Raw genomic sequence first — 14,705 nt, 5'->3', positions numbered from 1 at the left:
GCCCCTCCATGCTCAGACCTGGGTGGGGTTTGGGTCCCCTTCTTGACCTGAAGGAAATGACGGGCACTGCCTACCACCCCCAGCTGCTGGGGCACTTGATCTAGCCGCGTCTGGCCCCTCGGCCCCCACTGCCCTGGGGCTCTGTCATTTTTCATGGGTCAAGCAGCCTGCGGGACAGGTGAGGAGCCCAGGGGTGGGGGTCCTCTGATTGGAGGTGGCACCCCAGAAGGAGACAATGAGGATCTGCCTGTGTTCCCTGAACACATCGAGACCTGTGGCCATGAGGACGTTTCCTCTTGTCCCATCAGCACCCTTAAGGGAACAGATGCCCGGTACCTCCAAGCCTGTATTCTCGGGGTAGGTGTCTGCACTGCCCCCGCGCCCTTACCCCAGCCTCTGCCCAGAGTCTTTCCTAGAAGGGCTTCATTCCTCTGACACAGGCAGAATCAGAGCCATGAATCCTGGGGGAAAGCAGATCCCATGAGACAACTAGGGCCGGGCAGCTATCTCCTAATAGTCATCACATCATATACAAAGAAAGATTTTGTGTTTGCATATATTTATGGACACGCAAATTAATACTTCATAATATATTGCTCCCATCACGTAAATATGCTGTATACTTGGCCCTTACACCGGAAAGAGTCCGTGTAAGCAGGTCCTAAGGTGACTGCGGATTCACTCTTTCCTCCACTGGGGTCGATCTCTGGTCGCATGGTGGGGCCATGAGTAAGAGCACTGTGGGCCTCTGTGGCCAGAGGGTGGGCTCTCCTCGGGCAATCAGCCTTACCACCTAGGGGATAGTGTCACGGGGCCACGGTGACCCCTGGGACTCCAGCCGCATCCCTCCATCATCCACCCCGATGGGAGGGCAGAGTCCGTCCTCCCTCTGGGTATGGCTGGTGGGGAGCAGCAGGGGCGCCTGTCCCGGGTGACGTGCTCCTGGACACGGCCTGAGTCAGAGGGGAGCAGACTCAGGGCCCAGCAGGACTTCCGGGACAGCTGCCAGGACCGGAAACCCCTTGCCCTGGTGTTTGTACCTCCTGACACCTCTCTCCCTTTTAGCAAGTCCTTTCTCTGATGTGTACCCCCACAGTGCTTTCTGCCCCCACGATTCCTTCCCAGACAGCTCTGTGTGTAGCTTGGCAGTTATCCCCATCTGAAGCGACAGCTCCTCCGAGGGAGTCAAATCCAGAACTGGGGTCTTCACTCACTTGTTTCACACGCCCCGCTAAGTAAGAAGCCCTCCCTCGAACACAAGAGGCAGCTGCTAGTCTTTGCTTGGGAGATGAACTTCAGAGCCGCTAGACTGGAGAGAGGTTTAGAAGTGGGGCTTGGCCATCCCTTGGGACCTCATTTGTAATAGGTTCAAAGTAGTGGTTCTCAGCTTTAAGAACCTCCTGATGTCTGGGGTCCCACTCCCCCAGATTCTGATTGAAATGGTCCTATGGCCTTGGCATTGGAGTTTTTAAGACTGCCCAGGCGACTCCGGGGTGCAGCCAGGGCTGAGGATTAAGAGCACCTGTGTGCAGCGTCTGGGCCCCCCCAAGAGGCATCGCTTCCCCCTCCCCATCTCTCACACCACTGGTTAGGGAGAACTTTATCATCTCTAAAGAGCAGGTGGTAAGGATGCTTCCAGAAGGCCTGCAGATAGCATTCCGCCTCTGCAGGTGACCCACCGTGGTCTTGAGCTAGAACCCGCAAGCACAAGCTATTGAAAGACAGTGCGGGGGGGGGGGTGTTCTCCAGGCCCCAGAAGCAGCAAAATGTCGCATTATTCCTGTGGCAGTATTTGAATACTCGGGGTAACCTTCCACCTAATAAATGAGGCTGGAGGCTGTTATGTAGCCCTTAAGAGAATATACGTGACAATTGCCATCATCTTGCTAAGTCAGCATTCCATAAGCAAGTTCTTGATAAATGAGTCATCTGCACACTTGACGTCGAAATGAACATAATGTTTAGTGAATACTCAGATTTCCTAGCGATTGAAGAAGTAGGGCTACCTCCCCCATTCTGATCCACTTAAAAAGCAGCAACCCCCCCCCCCCACTTCTGTTGCTGACATTTGTTGAGATTTCTGGCCCCAGCAGAACTGGTCTGAAGAGGGCTTCTGGCATTGGTAGTTCAAAAGATCTTTTAAAAATTTTTGTTAACCACCGCAGTGATTCTGTTCTGCTAAGGTTGAGACATTCTGTTCGAATCAGATCTCAACATCCAGTTTTCCAGCAATCACTGGTGCTGGGTGGATTTCTCTAAATTCCTGGGTTAGGAGGGCATGAACTCAGAATTCAATCAGCTTCTTTTCCGTCTTACTGACTCTTCATTCTGTAGGTTTGAGGCTCTGATCTATGATTTGACATGTCTCTTCCCCTGGAGCAGGGAGGTTGGAATTTCAGTGAAATCTTAGCCTCAGGGGGAAGGGGATGTTGTCAAAGCAAGGGAAAATACAGGGTTACAAGTGCAAATACAAATCACACCTTCATGACACGACATAACGGAAAAGTCAATGGGCAGATTTGAACAGGGACTAGTCGACCCTTGAACAGCACCGGGGGTTAGAGGTGCCAGTCCCCCACAAATTGAAAATCTGCATATAAATTCTGACTCCCCAAATACTTAACTACTAATAGCCTCCTGTTGACCAGAAGCCTTAGTAATAGCAGAAAGTCAAGTAATACTTAGTTTGTATGATATACGTACTATTTACTATATTCTTATAATAAAGTAAGTTGAAGACAAGAAAATGTTATTCAGAAAATCATAAAAGGGGGGCTCTTGGCTGGCTCAGTAGGTAGAACGTGTGACTTTTGATCTCAGGGTCATGAGTTCAAGCCCCATGTTGGGCATAGAGCTTACTTAATTAAAAAAAAAATAGAAAAAAAATCATAAGAAAGAGAAAACACGTTTACAGTACTGTATTTTAAAAAATCTGCATATAAGCAGACAACACACAAACCCATGTTAGTTCAAAGGTCAACTGTGATTGAATTTAAGATGCATGCTATTAAACTTATATTCAGGATCAAACTTTAAAAATATAAAAGACTTGATAGTATAATTATAGCATATTGGTTAACTTAATTATGTTTATTTAAAAGCAAATTGAAACTGACAAATATGTTCTTATAAACCTTCTGTCAATTGTGATACACCAGAAAGCAAGTGTGTTTACTCAGTTCTGGCCATCTGATTGATCCTAGGTCTTGGCAGGTTGTAGGACGTCCACTGAGTTAAGAAATTGTCTCTGTTCTTCTTCTTCTTTTTTTTTTAAATTTATTTATGACAGAGAGAGATAGCAAGAGAGGGAACACAAACACAGGGGAGCTGGAGAAGGAGAAGCAGGCTCCCTGCTGAGCAGGGAGCTCGATATGGGCCTCGATCCCAGGATGCTGGGATCATGACCTGAGCCGAAGGCAGAAGCTCAACAACTGAGCCACCCAGGCGCCCCATCTCTGTGCTTCTTGAGGGAGGGGATTTTCTTCCATGTTTGTCCAGGAAAGTTAGGTCCAGGGTCAACACATAAGCTGCACAGGTTGTGCACTGAACAACTTGAATACCATTCATATATTCTTTATGATTGGCAACCCTTTTAGTTGGGTATCCTTTGAGTAAAAGTACCTGCTGTCTTCATTCAGCCTTTTCCTATGAGCCAAATAAACTCTCTTGTTTGGAGGTCCTTATCTCTGACATAAGCAAAAGCCAGCCAAGGCCTATTCAGGGCGGAGGCCTGAGTGCCCCAATTCAGATGCCAAAGTGATTATTTGGAAGTATCTTATTCCCCTCACCTTTACTGGGGGCTCTTAGTTCTTGTCTCCCCTAAGTTAGGGTCTGGTGCAGGAAAAAAATCATCCCTTTTGGTTATAGTAGTGGGAAGAGGACTCAGAGTTCTGACCCTCCCCAGGGTCCCTGGTGAAACAATAGGGGAGCTCTTGGCCTGGTGCAGCAGAAATGATAGTGAGATACTGAGATCCAAGACTTCAGTGACCCTCTCCCTTCACAGAGGACAGAGGCGCAACTTGCAGCCTGAGTGTCTGATTCTTGCCTCCGTCTCTTCCAGTCTGTCTGCCCAGCTTACCAACACGGGCAGGCTACGTCCTTTGTTTCCTTACCTGTACTTTGGGACACATGACCTCTGCGCCCTGGGGCTGTTGGAAGGGTAAAGCGTGTGGAAGCCATACTGTCTGTCTCAGAGAAGATTCATGAGAGAGATCGGTTCCTTCTCTTCCTTCTCTTCCTTCATGCAGTCTGCCCATTGCCCAAAGCCCTTCCCGTCCCCCCACCTGCTGGCAGCCTGTCTGGGTCCCCACCCTCTTTGTGCTCAGCCCAGCTCACCTTCTCTCGTGGTTCCAGAAGATGAGCAACAACCCATTTGCCCTTCACAGAAAGAGGTATGGGCACTGCAAGGCCGGAGGGAGAGGAGATGAGGCCTGGCAGACGTGAGCAGCTCACGAGAAAGCCCCGCACAGAACGCCGGGCCCCCTTCCTGCGCAGAAGGCCTCTCTCCACTGCCCTGCGGGCACCCACAGGCTCTGTGGTCTTCAGCATTTTGGCCCTCCTTCCCTTCTCATCTGTGAACCCTGGGCCCTGCACAAAACAGCTTCTGAACCCGGGGACGGGTACCCTGAGTTTCGGGGACCATCTCTCCCCTGCAACCTTCTCAGATCGGGTGCCAAAGCCAGGAGAAAAACAACACGGCCCCCCCAGCCCCGGTCTCTGGGCCACCAGGGGGCGAATGATGTGAAATAAGCTTCTAGGACAAGGGAGGCCACCTGGCCCGACCTCCCTGGGGCCTCCTCCTCCTCCGCCCTTCCCCCGCGGTGGGGTTGCCATCCAGCTCTTCCGCCCACAGGCCACTCCTGTCCCCTGCTCTCTACAACTGCTTTAGCGCCTCCGTTTGCTTAAGCCCCCCTCGCCCGGTGCTTCCCACATCCCATAATGACGCTAATGGACACAAGAGAACAGGGGCTCCCGTTGAGTAGCCCCCAGCTTCCGCCCGGCCCACCGGCCTGACCTATTGCTGCTACTGCTGCTGCTGGGAATCCAAGTGCATGCTGGGAATCCAAGTGCATGCTGGGACTCCCGTCAGTTCCTCCATGCATTTTGGTTTTGCTTGGAACAGTTCCGACCTTGGAACTGTTGGTGTCTAATCCGTGGCGCACGCTCCCTGAGATGAAGCTACGAAGTCCGTGGGAACAGAAAGGTGCCTGAGGACCCGAGGTTTTCAGGCCACCCACTGCCCAAACCTAACTCTGGTTCAGAAGACGTCTACTGCTCACCAGCCTGCGAAAAGGATCCACAGGAATGTGCTTTTGCCTTCTTAAGAGGGGATGGACTTTGAGGTCTAATCTGCTGTCCTGAGAGGCAGGAACTAATCCTGGAAGGTGTTTGGGACGCTGATCACGTGGACACCACCCATGGACATGTCGGGTCCTGAAGGTTGTGTGAACACAGCTGCGTACGCCAAGGCTTAGCCTTATATATCATGATGCCCCAATGGCCAGTGGCACCCATTCGTTGCAGAATCTTACTGATCTGGGGAGAAAAGCTTCACAATACCTTCTATCATGTTCCCAGGGGAAGGTACCCAGAGAAAACCAGCAGGAGCCTTTGTAGTAGAAATACGAAGACAGTTAGAGACCCCCAGGTTCCTGGCTTCTCAGAACGAGGCAGAAAGACCGGATTAGGGGATTCACTTCTCACCTTGGCTGATGGATGAAAAATGGAGGCCAGTGGCTTACCAGTTCCAGTCCCACCAAGAAGTTGGGTCAGAAAGAACGTCTTGGGCCAGAAGAACAGAAGGGAGGAAGAGCCTGCCTGGAAAGAAGAGGTCGATGGAGACCTGCTATACCCCAGGGTGGTGGCTGGCCACTTAGTAAGTGGCTCACCAGCTTCAAATCTTAGTCTCCCGCTGGCTAGAAAGGAACCTGTCTGAAAACTGGGACTCACTGGAGATGTCCTCGTTCTAGGGCCCTAAGCTGGAAGGAACATGGGGAAACGCTGGGCTGGTTTCTCTTCCTTCCCCCAGGAGAATGATGCCAGCCAGCTTCACCTTTATAAAAAAGAATCCGATTTACTGAAGACGGAGGCGTCTGCGACTCCCAAAGATGGAACGAGTCTCGGGCAGATAGCCCCTGCCGCCATGTTCTCATGGTTCTGTACTCTCCAGACCACCTCCGGCTTGTTTGTGCCCTGCCCTCTTGCCTCAGTTCGTAACTACAGAGGAAGATCCGAAAAGAAAGAGCTCTAACAAACTCCAGGCGCTTGGCTTCCGGTGTCCTTGCTCACCAGCGTCACGCCGCGAGCCAGCTCAGACACAGAGCCTCTCGAAATAACTCACAAGAGAAGGCATCCCGGAGGAGCTGCGTGCTCAGTCTTCCAGCGGGCGCTCACCTTCAGAAGCCCCAGATCTCTCCACCCGCAGGGAAACCTGCCTCCAGGGCTCCGGGCTTGCCAGTCAGGAATCCCACACATCCAAGAAAACCCTGGTTGGATCTTTGGCTCAGCGCTCCAATATGGCGGCAGCAGCAGCAGCAGCAACAGCTCTTAGGAAGTCCAGCCACCCCTCCCAGGGCTCTGGAGAGCAGCAGGGCTGGCCACCCATAGGGCACCTACCTGCGATGCTTGCCAAGCTGGAACTGCCGGCCGGAGTCCTAATGGTGGCCCTTGGTTTCTTGCAGACATTGATGAATGCCTCTCAAGTCCTTGTCTGAATGGAGCCACCTGCGTGGACGCCATCGACTCTTTCACATGCTTATGCCTTCCCAGCTACCGAGGGGACCTGTGTGAGATTGGTACGGCCGTCTCGGCTTCAGCTAATGTTACTAACTGCCGCACCACCCCCCCTCCTCCATCACCCTTCCTTCTAACCGCAGGCTCTCGGCCCTGGCTGGGGCCCGCACGCTCCACCCGGACAGCCATTTCGGGGGCCCCCACTGAGAAGTCTGCCTCACTCAGTCCCACTCTTCTTGCGGAAACCCTCCTCTGGGGCGTTGGCTGATCTGACCATAGGAGAGACCTGCCAGCCTGTGCCCTGGAAGGTGGGGTCCTGGGGGATCGTTAAAACACTGACCTTCTTCAGGGCTTCCAGACCACTGATAGCACCTTGAGGTCAGTGCGTGCCTCAGACTAAAGAGGACAGAGCTGATCCCGTGCACTCGTCTGGAAGGAAGCTATGGGTCATGAGCGTGTGTCGGCCTGCTGTATTGCCCGTGGGACTTTTGTGGCCCCTCCATGGCCTGGGGAGCCACCAGGCCACACTGGCCACGCTACCTCTTTCTTCTCTGGCAAGCGTTCTGTTTTGTCTGCCTGAGAGCTCTGTGTCACCAGCATGACATGCATGGGCAGGGGCTGCTGCTGCATGTCAATGTCTTCCCATCACCAGTGACAGCTGCCATGTCAGTGCCACTCCTGGCCCGTGCTTCCTTTTTCCTGCCCTTGTGCAAGTCAAAAGGCTGGCCAGAGAGAACAGAGCCTCGCTACAAGGGATGGGGGCTGAGTTTCCCCTCTTGGGCCTTGTCAGCCCCTTCACTTCTGCATCTGGGCCAGGCTCGGTCACAGAAGCCGTGTGCCAGGAACTTCCCTGAGCCTCGCCCCCCGCTCACCGCCCCCCGCACTCCCTCACTCTGGTGCTTCTAGTCTCCCCCTGCCATCCTCCTAGGCCTCAGAGTCACCCCAACTCAGAAAGGGGGAGATGGGGCTTGTGATTACTAGTAGCAATAACTCACACAGACCTAGAAGCATGTAGGGGTTCCAGACCATTTTCTATGATCGCTCAAGTTGGATATCCCAGGAACTTCCAGAAAGCAAAAGAAACTCCTAAGCAGTCTGGGGAGGTAGTTTGGGATTGCATCTTCCTTCCAGGCACTGCCAAGATTACAGACTGGTGGAGGAACTTAAGGTTTCTGGAAGAAAAGGCCTGGACCCCCTTCCTTCCCTGCAGCCTCCCACCCTCCACCTCCACCCCGAGACACCAAGAAGTTAGGCATGGGGTCTTGGCTGCGGGGAAGAATGGAGGGTTATAGGACTCTCTTCCCAGGATGCCAAAATATTTGCCACAGGGGAGGAGTGTCTGGCACGTCTGCTCTTGGATGCCAGACTAGGGAAGGAGGTGCTCTGCCCAGCGTGGAGGCGGGGCCCCCACCGGGCTGTGTGCTCTGGCGGGCCGCAGAGATGGTGCCGGCGTCGCCCAACTAAGCAAAGCGAGGCTCTCTCTCTTCTCCCATTTCAGTCCGGCGGGTGCTTTGCGGCTTGGCTCCGGGCCCGCTGCGCCTTCCCGCCTTGCTGGAATTCATGCTTCCCCAGAGCCTCCATCCTGCATGCCCCGGGCCCTCCCAGAGCTGTTACCCCCCCCACCCCCCACCCCTGCTCAGGTTTGCCTGCTCAGCCCAGCGCGTTGCCCCGACAGCCCTGGAATGCCGTCTCTCACCTGCTCAGGCGCCTAGCCCCCTCGGACCCCTTGCCACCTTCTTTGCAGACCTTTGCCTTGCTCCTTGGAGGAGGCATGGGCTGCAGGGGGCCAGCGGCCTCTGCTCAGCCCTCCTGCTGCTCGGCCTCATCTCCAAGGGCTGCCGGCCTCCTCGCGTTCTCCGTCTCGGGCTCCCCGAGTGTCTCTCTGCCTAGCATCCACCCCTTCCCCCAAGCCGCCTCCCCCTCTGGTTCTGGTCCTCCCTTCCCGGGTCAGCCAGACTGTGGGTTGCACCCAGTAAGGGAGGCTCCGTACAGCCTGAGGGGTTCCCAGCCTTGCCCGCAGGCCCGAGGAACACCCCTTCCCCTGGGAGGCCCCAGGCGAAGGAGGAAGAGAGGGTCTGGGAATTCCCTCTGTCCCATGGGGTACCGGCTGATGGTTAACAGCTAGCTCCTGAGGAGGAAGGGGGAGCCCTGAGGGGTAGCATCTGCCGATCTCTGAGGAATTTACAGCTCCTGACGTGGTGTCACTGAAGGCAGAGATGGGAAGACGCGGTCATATGACTCTCCCAAGCCTACGGGAGACTCTGTCCCTCCGGCCTGCTCCAAGAGCTCCAAACCAGTCCTTCTCCTGAACTCGGAACCCATTACCCATTTAGGTTTGTGAGGAGAGAAGCTCCCCCGCTTCTCACCTGTCACCAAGAAATTAAATTAACAGGCAAGGCCCCTGGGTCAGGGACCCCCAGTTGGCTTCCTCATCCTCCAAGAGGCCGGTATCCCATGCCCAGCCAGGGCCAGCTCAGATCGGCAGATGGAAAGCCCTGAGTCTTCTCCAGACCCGGACCGGACTTATTTCTGCCCCTCTCTGCCACCTCAAGTGCCATTTCTCGCCCCCAGCAATGCCTGCTGCTGGTCCCTTCACACGTTCACCACAGCTCCCTCCCTCCCCACTTCAACCTCGACACCCCCCACCTTCCACCCTGCAGAGCAGGGGTCCGACAGGAGAAAAGCTTGGGGGGCCGACAGAAGGGAAAGATGGTGGGAACATACCCAGAGTCTCTGGGGCTCCAGGGCCGGGCCTTCCTGGCTCCCAACTCGAGCCTCGTCTAGATGGGCCCCGCCCTCAGGCACGGACCTGGAAGGCGGGGTGAATGGAGGCAGCTGGCATACGACTGGACTGGCCACACCAGACACCCCCAGGCGGCCCCTGGGTCTCTCCCTTCAAGCCCCTGACCTGTGTTGCAGACCAGGAGCTGTGTGAGGAGGGCTGGACCAAGTTCCAGGGTCACTGTTACCGCTACTTCCCGGACCGAGAGAGCTGGGTGGATGCTGAGAGCCGGTGTCGGGCCCAACAGTCACACCTGAGCAGCATCGTCACCCCCGAGGAGCAGGAGTTTGTCAACAGTGAGTGCGGGGTGGGGAGAGGGGGTGTCGGGGCCTAAAGGGATGGGGGGCAGGGAGGGAAGGAAGGGGGTTTCTGCCGCCGGGGCTGCACCCCGAAGCTGCAGACTTACCCTGGGGAGTGGGTATCGCCAGTCCGTGCCAGCTTGGGGGCTGGTCCGAAGCACACTCCTCACGTGCGTATGCTGAGACCCTTTTCAGGGCCATAGAAGCAGGTGGCCTGTTCCTAGGAGCCCACCCGCCTCCTGCCACTCCCCCATCCCCTCCGGGTCTGTGCGCACAAGTTCTCAGACACCCTCAGGGTGTTCAGTGCCATGCCCAACCCTCACGCCTCTCTCTAGACAACGCCCAAGACTACCAGTGGATCGGCCTGAATGACAGGACCATCGAAGGGGACTTCCGCTGGTCAGACGGACACTCCTTGGTGAGTTCTGCCAGGGACACCGGGGAGAGTTGGCGGGCCCGAGGAGGGGAATGGAGGCACCCACTGAGCTGCTGCTGGGCTGGGAGCCCTGGCGGCCGGGACTGCTCTCAGTCCTCTCTGCCAGGGCGGGTCGAGGAACGCTGGCATGAAGGAGGGGTGAGGCAGACAATGACGGAATGCAGGCACACCAACAGAAGGGGACACGGAGGCTTTGAGGGCTTCCTTGCCCATGAAGATTCAGTCGACTCAAGGAGGCAGGCCCACAGGAAGTGACGTAGATGCCAAGGGACAGTACACATAGTAATGCTGCAGCTCGGCAAAGGAAGTCAGGGAAGGCTTCCTGGAAGAGGTGGATGGGAACAGAGTTGGAGGGTGGGAGAAGCGGACTCCGCCTGAGGGCCAAGCCTGAGGGAGAAGCCTAGGGAGACAGTCTGGACCTGGGAGCCACGTCTTCACCGCCCAGTCCTACCCAAACGAGGCAGCCTGTGAGGCCCGCCCCTGCTGGCCCGATGGAGGAGTGGCATGGGCTCATCAGAGACAGAGAAGGCGGCGGGGGTCAGGCCGAGCTCTGGCCTCAGCCTCACCCCTGCCAAACCCCCACCCCGCCCCCAGCAATTTGAGAACTGGCGCCCCAACCAGCCAGACAACTTCTTTGTCAGCGGAGAGGACTGCGTGGTGATGATCTGGCATGAGAAGGGAGAGTGGAACGACGTGCCCTGCAATTATCACCTGCCCTTCACGTGTAAAAAGGGCACAGGTGAGCGGCCACCCTGGAGCGGCCCAGCCTGGCTGAGGTCAGGCCCTGGGGCTCCTGCTGTGGGATCTGGGGCACATCTCCTGCCTCCTGGGTGCTGCTGTCCCCTCACCTGCCCAGCAGGCAGACTGGCGCTGGTCTGGGCGTTGGGGGCTCTCCCTGTGCCAGCATCTCAGGGCCAGTGGCAAGATCAGGCCTACTCCTAGGGAGGGTGAGGGTCCCAGGCTGGAGGACAGACATGTACAGCCCCCTGGGCACCTGCACAGAAAGTGACACACAGAAAGTGACACACCGGGCAGCCCGGCGCTCTTCGGGGTCCCCAGGGGTGTCAGTGGTCAGGTCCCGATCCTCTGCTCAGAGTCTGTGGACACGGAGGTGCTGGTCGAACATGGTTCTCTGGTTCCTGTGCCCTGCCCGGGCCTCCTTTCTGTCCCACTGTTTTCATAAAGAAGTCACAGGCCGTCTGCCTGGCTCTCGCCCCTTTCCCACCCTTCTCCCACTCTGTTGTCCTTTCCTCGTCCCCTCGAGACCCTCCTTGTATTCCTGCCCTGCTGCCCTAAACCACACAGGGGCCCAGATGTTAGAACCAGTGGTTCCCAGATGCTTAGCACGGCGCGAAAACGGCCCTTTGCCAGCAGCCGGCGCTCAGGGCCAGGTGTCCCTTCCTTGGGCTCTGGGCTGTCTCCTCACAGCCAGAGGGGGCTGCACCGGCTCATCACGGGCATGGGCCATCACGGGAGACCCTCTGAGCGCACTTTCTCAAGGGTGTTTGCCCCACAGTGGCCTGCGGAGACCCCCCCGTGGTGGAACACGCCAGGACCTTCGGGCAGAAGAAGGACCGGTATGAGATCAATTCGCTGGTGCGGTACCAGTGCACCGAGGGCTTTGTCCAGCGTCACGTGCCCACCATCCGCTGCCAGCCCAGCGGGCACTGGGAGGAGCCTCGGGTCACCTGCACAGACCGTGAGCACCGCCCCCCGCCCCCGACCCTGGCTGGGCACAGTGTTAGATCCCGCCACCAGGTCCTCCTGCCCTCTCCCGGGGGGGGCCTGAGCACCAGCTGTCCGCACTGTCCGGGGGCTCACTCCCTCATACTCACTCCCTCTGCCTTCGGGGAGGGCTCGCTCTCGAAGGAAAAAGCAGGTAGCCTGCTTTCCTTTTCAACACCAGCTCAAAGGCCCTTAGCCCAAATTGGTGCCAAGAAAAAATCAAAACCAGAAAGCGCTCAAAGCCTCAGGTTTCCTTCTTGAGCCCGTGGTTCCTGCGGGGAAGGGGAAGAGGAGGGACCCGTGGGGAGAGGCTGGGCTGCCCCAGCTCCCTGTTGAGCAAGCGGTCAAGATTTCTGGTCTCCCTTCCACCCCAGCCTCCACATACAAGCGCAGACTACAGAAGCGGAGCCCACGGGCCCCACGGAGGAGCCGCCCCAGCACGGCCCACTGAGGGGAGCCTCCAGGACGCGCCCAGGATGCTGAGCCCAGGAGCCTCGCCAGGCTGACGTCCCACACGGATGGTGTCCCCTTCTTGTCGCTTTCTGTCATATAAGGAATTCCATTAAAGAAGGAGAAAAACAAATCCCACATTGTGTATGCAACCGCCCCGCCCGCCCCCCCCCCACCAATTGCCAAAACTGCATCTGATTTTCCCCCCCGATGCCAAAGCCAAGCAAACGTATTGTAACCCGTGGACTGAGTTTAGAGACATTTCTTCAATCTCCCGTTGTGCCTTTCCAGGGACCAGTGCAGGGACAGCGGGAGAAGGGGAGGGGTTAAGTTAAATAAAGAAGATTATTTTTTGTTTCCTGACTTTATCCAAGAGCAGTGCAGTCGTCCGTTCTTTCACCTCCAGGGAGAGCTAGGGAGGAGGGAGGAAGGGGCCGGAAGAGCTGGGACCGGACCGCAGCTGAATGTACTGGAGGAAGGAGGGCTGCACCCTCTGTGTGGGGCAAGAAGCCTGGGGGAGAGGGGGCGGCCTCCACTGAAGGTGAGGGGGCAGGAGAGAGCCACGGAGGGATCTTCCGCTGCGTGGGGGTCGGGTTCCCTCCCAGGGTCCCTCTTCCAGCATCCTCTCACCCAGGTCTCCCACCCGAGCAGGTGTACATCTCTCTCGGCAGGGCTGGGTGGGGAGGGCACTTCCTTCCCAGCGGGAGTGCCGCCCCACCCCCTTCCCTCCCCCCACACCCCCCCACCCCCGGGACGGTGCAGGCACCAGAGTTCCGTGCACCTATTTATATTTTTGAAAACTGAAGATTATGATAATTATAATAATAAAGACATTGGAAGAGACCTCTTTCTTTTCTTTTCCCTTTTTTTAAATTTCAAGAGAAGGCAACCAGGGTCTGAGGTCGACCGAAGGGGCCCTTAGGAATGGGGGCAGTTGGGACGTGTTTCCAGCAAAGGATCCCAAATTGGGTGAATGTTGTCTGTTCATGAAGCCTGGAACAGTCACACCTGTTGCACTCTATTATTGTGAGGGTACCTGTGCCTTTGATGGACCGTGTGTGTGTGGGTCTGGGTATGGGTGTACGTGTGCGTGCACACGCATTTACTGTCAAAGGCCCACTCAAATGGGACATCTGGTGACTTTGCGTAGTTTGGTTCTTTGATCACACACTGCTGCCCTAGGAGATGCTTGGTAGAGCAAGTCAAGAGCAGAGGCCCATCAGGACTGGGCCTGGGAAGCAGCCGCAGACAGCCTGGGAACGGGGCATCTTGCCTACACGTATCTGTGCTTAGCCAGTTCGCTGGCCACTAGCCAAAAGGTCTGGGCGTCCTGCCCTCAAGGAGGCTATAGGATATCAACAAAAGCGATTTCGATGGCTTATGGATTCCCTCGGGAGACCTTGAGTGGAGGCAGGGGACGGTCCCCCCACGAGCCTGCTCCTTAAGAGGCCAGGTGGGGGCCCCCTGCTCGGCCCAGTTGCTCAGTGGGCCCCTGCGTCGGTGTTTGGGAAGGGGTTAGTGCGTGCTGCTGTGAGTTTGCTGGTATCTTTTCGGGTGTGTGTACGTGTGGTTGAGTATTTGTTGGTGAGCATACACACGTGTCCAGATTACCCATGAGTCTGGAAACAACAAGTGGACAGAAGTAAATGATGGTCACATAGAAGGGGCTCAGTAATTGTGTAAGTGATTGACTAACTGATCAGTTGGGAGTACAACGACATCTGTGGTTTTCAAACCTGGATCAGAATCAAGAGCGTCTGTGATAACACAGAGTTTATCCCGCGGCCGGTCTGGGGCGGAGCCCGGAAACTGGCAGTTCTAATAATGCCCCAGGGGTGCTGCCTGGCCACGCTTTGAGAAGCATGGGCCCACGTGCGGAACAGACTCCATAACTGAGTGAGAGTGGCAGACGGGTGCCTGGGCAGAGGCAGGCTTGCTTTCCTGAAGCTGGGGTGGGGGCTGTGGTTGAGGGTGAGACACAGAGACGGCTGGTCTCCAAGATCCTCTTGGGGGGTGGCGCCAGGGGGCACAGCCTCCTCTGTGTCCTGAGAGGCACGTCCTTCTCTTCTGGGCCCCCACTGACACACAGCCCAGAGTGGAGACGATGGGAAAGCCAGCCGGAGCTCCAGCCGCTGGGCCAGTGCCCGGGGCATGCAAACCAGAACCACGGAGCCAGAAGGTGCAGCCCACAGAGCTCCCTGAAATAGTGCTGCCCCCCACTCTCCCCGGAAAAGGAGCTGGGCGCCAGGACTGAATGAGGCAGAGACCCGGACACAGGGAT

The 14,705-nt window shown here is 56.4% G+C and overlaps 1 protein-coding gene across 5 annotated transcripts in view; it reads left to right on the top strand.

Annotated features, from left to right (window-relative positions):
• The window catches only part of ACAN (aggrecan), a gene marked incomplete at both ends in the record, with an annotated part of 35,365 nt that extends 22,940 nt beyond the window's left edge, over positions 1 to 12,425 (top strand). For 2 of the 5 annotated variants that reach the window (XM_080809364.1, XM_080809362.1), the window contains 6 exons: positions 6,681 to 6,794; positions 9,652 to 9,810; positions 10,149 to 10,231; positions 10,844 to 10,988; positions 11,766 to 11,948; positions 12,349 to 12,425. In XM_080809364.1, coding sequence (XP_080665490.1) covers positions 6,681 to 6,794; positions 9,652 to 9,810; positions 10,149 to 10,231; positions 10,844 to 10,988; positions 11,766 to 11,948; positions 12,349 to 12,425 — 761 coding nt within the window. The remainder of the gene's footprint in view (positions 1 to 6,680; positions 6,795 to 9,651; positions 9,811 to 10,148; positions 10,232 to 10,843; positions 10,989 to 11,765; positions 11,949 to 12,348) is intronic. The other 3 variants (XM_080809365.1, XM_080809363.1, XM_080809366.1) reach the window with 2 other exon arrangements.
• Between the last annotated feature and the right edge of the window lie 2,280 nt (positions 12,426 to 14,705).

This window comes from Martes martes (genome assembly GCF_963455335.1).
Source record: "Martes martes genome assembly, chromosome: 7".
Classification (NCBI taxonomy): domain Eukaryota; kingdom Metazoa; phylum Chordata; class Mammalia; order Carnivora; family Mustelidae; genus Martes; species Martes martes.
Note: the sequence above shows the minus strand (reverse complement) of the source record. Positions and strands in the feature narration are given on the sequence as shown.